General features: G+C 44.3%; 1 protein-coding gene across 1 annotated transcript; it reads left to right on the forward strand.

The window, feature by feature from the left end:
• Positions 1-2,058: 2,058 nt before the first annotated feature.
• Positions 2,059-13,902, forward strand: LOC306913566 (serine/threonine-protein kinase RIO3-like). Its single transcript, XM_079490315.1, has 12 exons — positions 2,059-2,171; positions 2,666-2,814; positions 3,738-3,845; positions 4,593-4,702; positions 4,878-5,021; positions 5,766-5,893; positions 6,620-6,802; positions 8,490-8,649; positions 9,831-9,911; positions 12,427-12,516; positions 13,238-13,351; positions 13,611-13,902. Exons 1-12 carry the CDS (start codon positions 2,110-2,112, stop codon positions 13,740-13,742), a joined length of 1,461 nt encoding a protein of 486 aa, XP_079346441.1. The 5' UTR covers positions 2,059-2,109; the 3' UTR covers positions 13,743-13,902.
• The last annotated feature ends 370 nt before the right edge of the window (positions 13,903-14,272 follow it).

Raw genomic sequence — 14,272 nt, forward strand, 5'->3', positions numbered from 1 at the left:
GGCTACCGTAGTTACTTCCTCCTCTCACTGCCGCGCAGAGAGAAAACCTGAAAGCAGCATTAGCATGTCTGCCACGGGGAGCGATAGGAACGAGGATTTAGTTGCTAAAATAGGCAAGACAATGTCTGTCGTCTGGAAATGGTTCGGCTTCTCCGTTTCAGATGTGGAGCAAATTACTCAGCGTTGTAAAAGTTGTAAAAAGGGGATGCACACGCGCTTTGCACACATCGCTGTGCTTGTATTTGTTTTCCGGGTGCTGGAGCAGGTTGGGACGCTCGTGTTGTTGCTGTCTCAAACAGGCACCGACTTTTTACGGGGACAGGTTTTAGTTCCGACATAGTGGAGGGTCGGTCCCTGTGGGAGACAGCAGCACGAGTGGCTTGTTCCAGCGCCTGGAGTAGAATGGACAGGCATAGCGGCGAGTAGCTCTGGTCCATAGCCCTAATGCTAATTCTACCCTAGCATTAGGGCTATGGACCAGAGCTAAGCAGCGAGTGGGTGCTGGAGAACATGAAGCTTTAATATCAATAGCGTGTCCCGACCTACTGTCCCTTATTATCGTACAGTTGGGTAGTGTACACTGTTTATTTTGCATCGAGGAGCCAATAGCCATGTGTGTCTGACTCTGTGTTTACTGTGTACGTCGCCTCGGCTAAAAACAAAGGGGAAGCCTGTCTTATGTTTCGCCGTACGACCTGTTGCATCAGCGTGCTAAAAAATAGCTGATCTGCAAGCTCACGACACGTCGCCTCCGCAACACGCTGTGAGCTAGTAGATCGGCTATTTTCAGCACGCGTAAAAATGGAGGATGAGACGTTCAGAAACTTTTGCCTTCACAGTACAAGCATCAGCTGTCACAAGTTGAAAAGAGATGTGGCATCATTATTTTTCACATGGCCCATATGACGAGACAGAATCAAAATGGAAAACGATTAGGCCTACAGATTCAGTGGCATTTCACATTGCAAAAGGGTGCAGGAAAAGTGGGCACCTAAACATTAAATTGGCTATTTTTTAAGAATTAATTTGGACATATTGTAAACGTTTTCACTTGTTTAATCCCAAAGGGGATTTATCTTTCTTTGTTTAAAAGGATCCCTGGCCAGACAAATATGCCTTAAAACACTATACTTGCCCTCTATAACTAAAAATAAAAACACCTTAAATATTTGTATTTCTTTCATAAAATAAAGTTGGGTAGTGTACACTGTTTATCTTTCACTCAATAGGAACAGCTCCTGTCGCAAGTTGAGGATGTCATATGACATGTCCAGTCCATGTGTTGTCCAGCCCCAGGGAATGTATGGAATGCACATGCTAATAAAAAGTATTCTTAGGAAGTATTAAGTTGTTTTTATTAGCATATGCATTCTATAGGGCTGGACCACACATGGACATATATCAACCTGCGATGGGAGCAGTCCCTATTGATTGAAATATTCTCTATTTATGAAAGAAATTAAATATTGATATTTTTATTTATTTTTATTCATAGAGGGCAAGTGTAATGTTTTAAGGCATATTTGTCTTGTAGCCAGGGATCCTTTTAAGGTTTGGACTTTATTCCAATAGGAAAATTCACATTTGTTTGCATTTAAAACAAATAAAAACATTTTGAGACAATGTATTTCTTTTACTGAAAACAAATCGAAATCGAAACCGAAATCGAGGTTTCAGAGAAAAAAATCGAGGTTTTTTTTTTAGGCAAAATCGTGCAGCCAACATTGTAGCTATACGAAAAGATTGAATTATCCTCTTTCTAATTTCATAAAACTCAGACATGCTATTATGAGCTACTTTCTATATAATGCTTTCCATGCAGGTGATACTTTTTTAATGACACTGTAGCAATGATTTGTTTATTCACAATATAGAGCTATTTAACACTGATATTGAATAAAGTATTTTATCGCAATGAATGATTGATCTGGTGATTACTAGTTGATTCATGATGATGATGATGAACACTTGTAGGTTTGTAGATCCCATGACTTACCTCTAAGTGGAGCCTCTGTAACACTCTGTTTGTGTGTATATGTGTGTGTGTATGTGTTTCAGAGCCCATGGGGGCGTCCCGTGTAGACCCCCAGCTGCTCTCTGACTGATGTGATGAGTGAAGAGCTCGCCAAGCAACTGGACGATGAGAACTACGACCTGGAAGCACTGTCTAAGTAAGACGCCATTATAGAATGTTCTTATGTTGATCATACTGATCACTGAATGTCATCCATCCATCTTAAACCGATTATCCGTAGTCGGGTCGCGGGGGCAACAGCTCCACCAGTGTTCCAGACGTCCCTCTCCAGAGCAACATTAGTAACTTCCTGGGGGATCCTGAGGCGTTCCAAGGCCAACGAAGATTGCTCGGTAGACAGAGAGCTTTGCTTTCTGGCTCAGCTATCTTTTCGTCACAACAGTGCGGTACAGCGACTGCAATACTGCCCCTGCCGCTCCGATTCCCCCGGCTGATCTCCTTCTCTGTCCTCTCCTCACTCGTGAACAAGACCCTTGGATGCCTTTGATCAATCTGCAATCATTTTGACGATGCATGCGCACTGGCACACCACTTATGTGCGGGCCTGTGTATAACATATGACCCTCTCCTCTCTCCCCCCCCCCCCCCCCCTCCTCTCCTCTCTCCTCCCCCCTCCCCTCCTCTCCTCAGTACCAGTGTAGACGTGTTGTTGTCGTGCGACACAGAACCAGAGACGGACAGTGACCTCATGATGGCCCAGATGATGCAGATGGAGTTTGACCACGAGTTCGATACCCAGCTGCGTCTGGAGGAGAAGAAGCTTAACGGAGACAGCAAGGGTGAGGACGGGGGGGACGGGGGGCGTGTCCAAGCAGACCATAGTTAAACGGCTGGTGAGGAGCGCCAGTCATGTGATCTTGACAGACCCGATAACTTACGACCCGATGCTGATTTATTTTTCTACTTCTAACCGATAAAATCTATTATTGAAAGGCAGTGGTTTTCAACCCTTTTCATACCCAGGTCAATTATGTATTAATTATATAATTAATTATGTAATTATGTACACGGACCACCATTTGATGAGATGTAGCCTCTCAAACCCAAAACTTAGAATATTTTGACATTATTTGATAAGATAGCATTAGGATAGATAACAGCCAAACCCATCAAAATAACACTTTTTTTCCCTACATTCTGTGTAGGGAACCAGCTCAGTGGCCTTGTGGTTAGAGTGTCCGCCCTGAGACTGAGAGGTCGGGTTCAATCCCCGGCCGGGTCATACCAAAGACTCTAAAAAATGGGACCCAGTGCCTCCCTGCTTGACACTTGGCATCAAGGGTTGGATTGGGGGTAAGTCCCTGCGACATACTAGCGTCATGTCCAGGGGGTGTACTTGTACATCAAGCTGCCTCACGCTACAGAAACAGGAGATAGGCTCCTGCCCTATGGGCCTCATGGCTCGGCAAGGCTACTTACTTACTACTACTCTGTGTAGGCTTCTTGTGAATTAAGTAATGCACATGTTTAACAACAATTTCACTCTTGAGAGTGTACTCTCAAGATCTATAATTGTCAACTCTCCATCATCATCAGCTGTGGACCCCCTGGAACCCCCTCAAGGACCACTTTTTGAAAACGTGTGTGTGTGTGTGTGTGTGTGTGTGTGTGTGTGTGTGTGTGTGTGTGTGTGTGTGTGTGTGTGTGTCTGTGTGTGTGTGTGTGTGTGTGCGCGCGCGCGCGCGTGTATGTGTGCGCACAGTTTCCATCTCCTTTGAGAACTACCTGAAGGTCCATCCTTATGAGGACAGTGAGAGCTCTGATGACGAGGTGGACTGGCAGGACACCCGATATGACCCCTACAAACCAGGTACCATTCCCTTCCCCTACAAACCAGGTACCATTCCCTTCCCCGACTCCTACTGCCTTGCTCAATGTGTCTGTTTGTTAGATACAACCCCTACAAACCAGGTACCATTTTGCTCAATGTGTCTGTTTGTTAGATGGGGCGGCAGTGGCTTAGGGGTAGAGTGGCCGGATGGTAACCGCAAGGTCGCCAGTTCGAACTATAGGGATGTCGGTAACGGTTAATCTTTTGAATAGGCTACCCCAAATGTAATATGCATGTAGGCCTATAGGCTACATAATTAAAGTTGGTAGACGAATGGTATACATGTATTTATGCTCCTTTTGTAACAAAAAAGCAACAATAAATAAATAAATTGTTGTAGGCTTAATCATAAATAAACAACGCATCGCATCTGCATGCATGCATCTGCGCGTCTACAGTACAGGGGTCCGCCGGTCCAAAACAGGCCAGTCCAGATCTGAGCAACCTATACCTATAAAGCCACTGGACGCATGGGCTAAGCTTTTTTATTATTAAGGAAGATCAGCATGCATGTCACCGTGTTCTGTTTGTTTGTTGACTTTTTTTTTTGAAACACGGTGATCTGCTAACCGGAGCATCGTGCTACATTTGAGTTTAATCATCATTTGAGTCCTCTATTAGTCCTCTGTGAGTCTCTCTCTCTTTCTCTCTCATTTTTGACTTGACTTAGAAAAGAGATTAAAAAAAATCATAATGTAAATTAAAACATGATTGCTTGTGTTGCAGACAAGCCTCAGGTGACGTCCAAGAAGGGTTTCATAGGAAAGGGAAAGAACATCACAACCAAACACGATGAGGTTGTGTGTGGACGCAAAAACGCTGCACGCATGGACAATGTAAGATGTCTGTCTGTCTGTCTGTCTGTCTGTCTGTCTGTCTGTCTGTCTGTCTGTCTGTCTGTCTGTCTGTCTGTCTGTAACCGTTGCATTCTATATGTCTGTCTCACTGACTGTCACTTTCTCGGTCTCTCTCTCTGTCTCTGTCTCTCTCCCTCTGTCTCCCTCTCTGCAGTTTGCTCCATGTGTGCATGTCGGTGACGGGCTGATCATGGACCTGAAGCTGTCCAACCAGGTGTACAACTCTCTGAAGCAGCACTGCTACAGCGAGCAGAGACGCAGCGCACGGCTGCACGAGAAGAAGGAGCACTCCACTGCTGTGAGTGCACGCACGCACGCACGCGCACATTCATTCACACATACATGCAAGCAAACACATGTACTTGCAAGAAGCACTATTCACACACACATTCACACATGCATGCAAGCACACACATTCTGACAAACCTCGGTCAACACAGCTAAACCATTTGTCTCTCTGTGTCCTTCCTCTCTGTCTGTCTCTGTGTCTCTCTGTGTCCCTGTCTGTATCTGTGTCCTTCCTCTCTGTCTGTCTCTGTGTCTCTCTGTGTCCCTGTCTGTCTCTGTGTCTCTTTGTGTTCCTGTCTGTCTCTTTGTCTCTCTGTGTGCCTGTCTGTCTCTGTCTCTTTGTGTCCCTGTCTGTCTCTGTGTCCCCGTCTGTCTCTGTGTCTCTCTGTGTCCCTGTCTGTCTCTGTGTCTCTTTGTGTTCCTGTCTGTCTCTTGGTCTCTCTGTGTGCCTGTCTGTCTCTATGTCTCTTTGTGTCCCTGTCTGTCTCTGTATCTCTCTGTGTCCCCGTCTGTCTCTGTGTCTCTGTGTCCCTGTCTGTCTCTGTCTCTCTGTGTGTCCCTGTCTGTCTCTGTGTCTCTCTGTGTCCCTGTCTGTCTCTGTGTCTCTCTGTGTCCCTATCTGTCTCTCTGTGTCCCTGTCTGTCTCTGTGTCTCTCTGTGTCCCTGTCTGTCTCTGTCTCTGTGTGTCCCTGTCTGTCTCTGTGTCTCTCTGTGTGTGTCCCTGTCTGTCTCTGTGTCTCTCTCCGTCATCCAGGAACAAGCGGTAGACTCTCGTACTCGCCTGCTGATGTTTAAGATGGTGAACAGTGGGGTTCTGGAACACATCAATGGATGCATCGCCACCGGAAAGGAATCTGTCGTGTTCCACGCCAATGGAGGGAGGTGAGACACGCAGCACACAGCATGCAACAATTTGCCTTTTAACGAATATACTTCAATGTATATTGAACGTGGTTAACTGTGAATAGCTGTGTACGTGGTGACAAAAAGTCGGTGAGGTACAATTCTGAAAAGTTTCAGGTTGGGATTAGGTTTAGGATTAAGCACTTCACGGTTGGATTAGCGGTTTTAGGGGTTAGAGAGTTAAGCCTGACTTATACTTGGTTGCGGGCCAGTGTTGTGCACAGAAAATAGCAGATGTGCAAGCTTGTAGATCGGCTATGTTCAGGCTTCAGGATTACGGAGAAAAAAAAACAATTGCACCAAAAAAAGATAAACATGCTAAACGGCTGATGTCCTCGCAAGCATAGTAATCTGTGCAAGCATACAGTTGGAGGCCATCGATATTGTCCTTTTCTTTTTGCTGAGTTTTGCGTGATCTGCGCAAAAGGACAGTTAACCCATTTTGGGCGGGAACCCCTTTTGGTGTTTTAAACATTGTTATAATTTAGCTATTGAAAAATAGCAGATCTACAAGCTCATAGCGCGCCACTCGGTGGCGCGCTATGAGCTTGTAGATCTGCTATTTTTGAAAAATCGTGAAAATATTTATTTAGAAGGATTTAGAAGGATTTTTTAAAATGTTGAGGTCAGGCCTAAATGGGTCAAATGATAAGGGACAATATCGGTGGCACCCAACTGTAGTAATCTCTCTCTCTCTCCCCCCAGCATGGAGGAGCAGAGTGTTCCAAAGGAGGTGGTGCTGAAGGTGTTTAAGACCACCCTCAACGAGTTCAAGAACCGGGACAAGTACATCAAGGACGACTACCGCTTCAGGGACCGCTTCAGCAAGCTCAACCCCAGGAAGGTCATCAAGCTGTGGGCCGAGAAAGAGATGCACAACCTCGCCAGGTACGGTTTCCAAATGTTCCTCGACTTTTTCACTGGCGAAAACTAAATGGAAACTAAGCTATGATGACTAAAACTAAGACTACATTTATTGACAATTTCGTCAAAAAATAACATCTAGACTGAAATGTTAGGAAGGGACTAGTGGACAAGACATCCAGTATAAGTCATTTTACACTTGTTGCATGCTGAAAATAGCCGATCGTCAAGCTCACAACGACACGTTGTGAGCTTGTAGATCGGCTATTTTCAGCATGTGTAAAATCAGTCATTACGGCGGCATCGAGGCCCACCAAAATACATTTTAGTCGACTAAATCAACAGTAGATTTTGTCGACTAAAACTAGACTAACAGTAAAACATTCCAGGTGACTAAAATGTGACTAAAACTAAATAAACGATTCAACAGACTATGACTAAAACTAAAATCAAAATTTGCTGTCAAAAATCAACACTGCCCCAGAGTTAGTGTCGAAGTGTCCTTGAGCAAGACTCTGAACCCCTAATTGCTCCCGATGTGCTGGTTGGTGCCTTGCATGGTTTCCTCTGCCATCAGTGTGAATGTGTGTGTGAATGGGAATCTATGTATAGCGCCTTGGATAAAGGTGCTATATAATTAAATGCACCATTTACCATTTAACACACACATCGCCAATTTGGAAAGAACTTGGGCCCCTTCCCTACTTCCTTTACAGGTGTTACTGCTGATACTAATGAAGGCTCTGTTCCATTCTGGTCAAACAGAGTCAGGGTGCTGCTATTGTGCATGTTGGCTCACTGGAAACACTCTGCTACACCAGTGGGTCTCAAAGTGTCCTTGAGTGGGTTCCAAATGGCCCTGTACGGGTCTATAACTCTGAGAGTTATGAGGGTTCTTGAAATTAAAAAGTTTGACAACCACTGTACTCTAAATGGAACAGAGCCTTAATTCAGTAACACCTGTGAAGTAAGTAGGACACAACACGGGACTCAATCAATGAATCCCTTTACAACCACTATATTAATGTATTTCCTACAGCTTTAAGTCCAAAAATCTGAACTAACCATTTAAGAAGTATATTTTGCTCCTCCTCGAATTGCAGTCTCTGTGATCTGGAAACTACAGTTAGTTCATATTGCGATTTTCTTTTTTATATCTTCGGCCCCAATAAAAATCATCGCCAGAATTCATCAAAGGTTTGCAATTGCAAACATTACTAGCACACAAGCATAAGAGTAAGTACCCTCAAACATTTACATGTCAAGAGACATGAGTGTTTTCTCTGCGGACCCCCCATCTGAAAACATTTTGTGACAGGGCACAGCACGTCACAGCGTGCCGAGTGTGTGAGAACTCATGATATAGAAGGCATTCGTAGAATCGGCCTCAGGTCCTAGTGGCTTCGTGTGTGTGTGTGTGTGTGTGTGTGTGTGTGTGTGTGTGTGTGTGTGTGTGTGTGTGTGTGTGTGTGTGTGTGTGTGTGGGTGTGTGTGTGTGTGCAGAATGTGTTCATTCTGCGCGCGCACGCGCAGAATGAAGAAGGCGGGAATTTGTCAATAACAATATTAACACAAGACGAGGATGGACAAGAGGGAATCATGAATTCAGATGTTTTAATACGGGTGTCATTGAGACTTACCCCTGCCATGAACGCTTAGAGTGTCAGAAATGTTAAGGAGTGTGTCTGTGTGCGTGCGTGCGTGCGCGCAGAATGAAGAAGGCGGGTATCCTGTGTCCAGAGGTGGTGCTGTTGAAGAGGCACATCCTGGTGATGTCCTTCATCGGTAAGGATCACATCCCTGCCCCTAAACTGAAAGACGTCAGGCTGGGAGCTGAGGACATGAAGACGGCCTACCACCAGGTCCTACATGTAAGACAACCTACTGCTGTACTCTAAATGGAACAGAGCCTTAACCCATTTTGACCTGAGATCAGATTCTAAAAAATGTCTTCTACATCCTGACAGTTTTCTGAAAAAGCTATGTTTCTATGTCAGTGGTTCTGCTATTTTTCAAAAATAGCAGACCTACAAGCTCGTAGCGTGCCACTCGGTGGCGCGCTACGAGCTTGTAGATCTGCTATTTCTCAATAGCTAAAGCATAACATAATGTTAACACCAAAAGGGGTTAACAGGTCCTACATGTAAGACAACCTACTGCTGTACACCTACCATCAGGCACTGTGTCAACCCATTGAGACCAGACACCAGGTTCTACAAATGTCCATTCTATCCTAACAGTTTTCTGAAGAAAAACAAACCTATGTTTCTATTAGTGGACCTCAAGCCTTTTCATGTCAAGGATCCCCAATTAGCCCTTCGCTAAGCCCCTCCCCAACCCGTCCTTGTCCAATAGGCACGTTAGCAGCTAAGAGACAGGTCAAGCTGTCCTCCATTGAGATGCATGTTAAATGACAGGATTTCTCCATATAAATAATGGATCATTTCAGAAGCAAAACCTTCAAAATGTCTGATAAATCTAGTCAACCAGGCCTGCAGTAGGCTATGTACTGGGCAAATGTGCATTTGGGATGCACACGCAGATCCTGACACACCAAAGGTCGACATGTGGAAACAACGGTCGGACATGCGGAGCACGGGACAACCTACCTCAAACCCCTAACCATAACCGTTATGGTTTGGTTAGGGTTTGAGGTAGGTTGTCGCCGGTCTAATGACAGTAGGACCAATAGTATGTCGGAACTAAAGCCTGTACCCGAACATTTCCCGTCATAGTTTTAGTCGATCGGAATCAGGTACACTCGTATCGGTTGTTTGTCACGATCATGCAATTTTACTTGACAATTTCTTACAAATAAAATACAAATTATTTGAAATTAGTGTACTGTATGTCTCTGTCTCTCTCTATGCAGACTCTCTATCAGCAATGTAACTTGATGTCTCTCTCTCTCTCTCTCCCTCTCTCTAGATGATGCAGACTCTCTATCAGCAATGTAACTTGATGTCTCTCTCTCTCTCTCTCTCTCTAGATGATGCAGACTCTCTATCAGCAATGTAACTTGATGTCTCTCTCTCTCTCTCCCTCTCTCTAGATGATGCAGACTCTCTATCAGCAATGTAACTTGGTCCATGCTGATCTCAGTGAATATAACATGCTTTGGCACGATGGCAAGGTACTGTCTGTGTGTGCGTGCGTGTTTGTGTGGTCGATCTACAAGCTCATAACGCGTCATATGACACTATGAGCTTGTATGTAGATCAGCTATTTCATATCTGACCTGTGCAACCTTTGTTTATGAATCCTAAAAGCCAAACAGAAATGTGTTTTATCCCAGTCTATATGTCCCAGTGTTCAGACATGAAACACAATTAAATCGTTAAATCACAATTAACCATCAAAATATCATGATGGTGACCATGTGTGTAGGTCAGTGGTTTTCACCCCTGTTTCATTTCAGGGCCCATTATTTATTCGTCTTTTGAGCCACGGACCACCATTTGACATTTATCCTCTCAGACACAAAACTAAAGAATAGGCGTTGGATAAGATCTTGTCTACAATTCCATGCTTTTGGCAAACGTTTATCAAAATAACAATTCTTCTACATCCTCTAATTGTCTAGAGTTCTTTTAAATTAAGTAATGCAGATGTTTTTAACAATAATGTAACTCTTACGGGTCCGTTTGGTTTCATTTTACTCGCTCAAGAGTTAAAGATCTATAAGGGTTAAAAAGAATAGCCTGGGGAAACCCATTAGTGTCAGGTTCAGGTTTATTTGTCATATGTATAAATACAGAGTATAAATACAATGAAATTATTTTGCTCCGAGCACTCTGTCTTGTATACACCAGTGTAAACTGGACAAAAACAAACAGCTATAGTGCAAAAGAAAGAACACAAAAACAAAATAAAGTGCAGTGTGAAGTGAAGGAACTGTTACCGAGACGGATGGTACGAGATTTGATGCTCTGGTAGCGTTTTTTGGAAGGGAGTAGTTGGAACAGGGTATTTGCGGGATGGCTGGTGTCTTTAATGATGTTGTGGGCTTTTTTTTCGTACAGCGTGTGATGTAGATGTTATGGAGACTAGGTAATGCTGTGCCGATGATTCTAGCTGTTGTTTTAACGGTCCTCTGCAGCCTGTTGCAATCCTGAGCAGTCGTGTTACCGTACCACACTGTGATACAGCCAGTTAACCCCCTTATGGCCCTTGACGTAATTGACGTAATGAAATCAATAAATCCCTTATGGCCACTGACGTAATGGACGTAATCGATTGATTCCCAATAATCGGGAGCTTATTGTCGCAAAATTTAGCATTTTTTGGCTAATTTGGCTAACGGCCGATGTAATCTTCCTAAAACCGGCCGAAATCCGCGCGTGCACGGTCGATCACACACGCGCGTGATCGCGCATGCATCGCTGCGTAAAATGCGATGTTTTGGGCTTGATTAGAGCTTAATTTGACTTAGTTATGAAAAATACGATGATAGTTTAGCATTCCGGACATCTGATGATGTTGCACAGTAGCAAAGATACTACCGGATATTTTGATCCAAACCGGAAGTGGTCATCGTTCACTCGCTCTCTTTGGTCAGAATCGGCAAAATGGTGACGTTACTGCCACCATCAGGACTGATTGTCCCAATACTATAGTCTTGCCCCGTCAAAATGAGATATAGTGTGTATATCGTGGATTTTTCTATTGGCATTAAAATGACAAATTAAACATATGAATAATGCTGGCTGAAGGCACAATCCACTGTTAATTAGGCACGGCCACAAGAGGGTTTTAAGACACTTTCAATTATACAGCGATACAAGTCCACTTGGTACTTTCTTTTAGTTTTAAGTCGACTCAGAAAGTACAGTCGCTGCTGCGCCTTCTTGAGGATGTACTCTGTGTTGAGTGACCTTTACTGGGGCGGATTAATGATATAATCGTTCACTTGGTGATGCAAGGATGGCATTTGGCACAAATACTCTCTAAGGGCCACTCTTGTGGAAAAAGGCGCTGGGCCACTCAAAATTCCAAGATGGCGACCATAACCTTCAACATGGCAGCCACCTTAGCAGACCAGATAGTGATTTAATTTTTCAGGTTGTGATACAAGGATGAGATTTGGCAGCACAAATACTCTCTAAGGGCCACTCTTATAGAAACAAGGCGTTGGCCACTCCAACCAATAAGGTCCACCGCCTTGTACTCGCCGGCACCCGCCCCTCTAGACCAGAATTTGTTTTTGGCTTTTCGCCTTTATTGATAGTTACAAGTGAAGATAGACAGGAAAGAGAGAGAGAAGGGGAGAGACATGCAGCAAAGGTCGTCATGAACGGGACTCGAACACGCAACGCGCTGTCAGGCCAGAGCCTATATGTGGCATGCGCCTGGATCTCTAGGCCAGCGGGCGCCCCGGCTATGTGTAATTGTGACATTGTGCTAATGTGTGTTTTAGATGTGAGTCAGTAGTGTGTATATAATGTTGTGCATTTCCTACAGGTGTTTGTTAGTAGTGTGTATATGATGTTGTGTATCTTGTATCACAGGTGTTTGTTAGTAGTGTGTATATGATGTTGTGTATCTTGTATCACAGGTGTGTGTTAGTAGTGTGTATCTAATGTTGTGTATCTTGTATCACAGGTGTGTGTTAGTAGTGTGTATTTAATGTTGTGTATCTTGTATCACAGGTGTTTGTCATAGACGTGAGTCAGTCGGTGGAACCGAAGCATCCACATGGTCTGGAGTTCCTCTTCAGAGATTGCCACAACGTCGCCACGGTAACCAAATGTCCTTGTTATTGTTTGACTTGAATTCAAATGGCAATGATCTTTTATTTACGAAATACCAAATGCACAATAAAATGACTAATACAAACGAGAGAGGTAGACTGAACACCTCTGTGTGTAGTTGTTGCTATAAGCCAGGGGTTCTCAACGTTTTGACTGGGGACCCCGGAAAATATTTGGCCATGTCTCGCGACCTACGCCACGCCTACATTTCCATTTCCCAGCCATTCAGTTGTAAAAAAAAATAACAACCAAAACCCCCCTTTTTTATTTTTGTATTTTTTTTTTAAATATAATTTTGGAACCCCCCAAAATAATTTTGGGACCCCCCCGAGTGGTCGCGACCCCCAGGTTGAGAACCCCTGCTATGAGCTGCTATAGTGTCGGCCTGAAACATCTTATCTCTACTTTGTGTATTTTTTGTTTGTTTGTATGTTTTCTTTCTTTTTTCCGTAAATTAATCAATCAAAAGTAGCAGAACGTGCCGCGTTTCGAGCTTGTAGATATGCTTCTTTTCATATTTTTGAATTTGAATCCTGATATCTGAGATTTTCAGCCCAAAACAGAGACGACCTACTGTAACAACACATGTTTTTGAAGAAGGCTAAGCTAGTTACGCTAAAGCAGTGATATAAAGCACTAATATGCACAACCTGCCAACACAAATAAACACATGTTTAATAACTCTGTGTGTGCGTGTGCGTGTGCGTAGTTCTTCCAGAAGCAAGGCGTGTTAGAGGCGATGAGTGTGTACGACCTGTTCAACTCGGTAACAGGATTGAACCTCACCATCACTGAGGACGACGAGGCCGAGTTCATGTCCCAGGTCTGTATACACATGCACGAACACATGCACGCACACACACACATTGGACATTGCGAAGTGTCTGTTACTAGAATCTCGCGAGCTTGGCGGCATGCTCGCATCCAACGTCAAACGGTCCGTTTTGTTGTTGTTTCTCTGTGAATGTCGCGTGTTGGAGTGAGACACACACACTCTCAAAGCATACATTTTGAATGAAGGCAGACAGTGATGTGTCTTTGTGGCCACTGACCGTGTTTGTTCTGTCTCCTCCTCTCTCCAGATCGTAGCTCTAGAGAAGCGTAATGAAGATCACGTCCAGAGGAAAGGAAAGAAAACCTTCTCCGTTGCCCTGGGCGACGACGACGACGACCACGAGGGTGGCCCTCCGTTAGATCGCCACGATGGCGACTAAATGCCGAGGGCCACGTTGGAAGAGAAGGAAACACAAGTATCCTGACGTCAGTCGGGACCACCTGACCACCTGTCACACTCATACCGGGGGAAACCCCGTAATGGTTGTACGTTCACGGCTTCATCATAAAAGAATAAACAGAGGAATGTACATTTTAACATTGATTTTATTTATTATTCTCCCCATTTTGGCTATTTCTGTGCTCAGACAGACCGACACACACACACACACACACACACACACACACACACACACACACACACACACACACACACACACACACACACACACACACACACACACACACACACACACACACACACACACACACACACACACACACACACACACACACAGCTGCTCTAATGGCTAGCACCACTCAAAAAATATCTCATACCTACATAAATGCAAAGTTTTTCTTCCCTCGCCAAGATGCCCCCTAGTGGTGGGGTGGGGTAATTGTAATTGTAGGGGTGGGGTGAAGAGTACCAAAGTCCTCTGACACCACTTGCGTTGTCCTCTGGGTCACA

The sequence above is a fragment of the Electrona antarctica genome (assembly GCF_951216825.1).
Source record: "Electrona antarctica genome assembly, chromosome: 20".
In the NCBI taxonomy this organism is placed as follows: domain Eukaryota; kingdom Metazoa; phylum Chordata; class Actinopteri; order Myctophiformes; family Myctophidae; genus Electrona; species Electrona antarctica.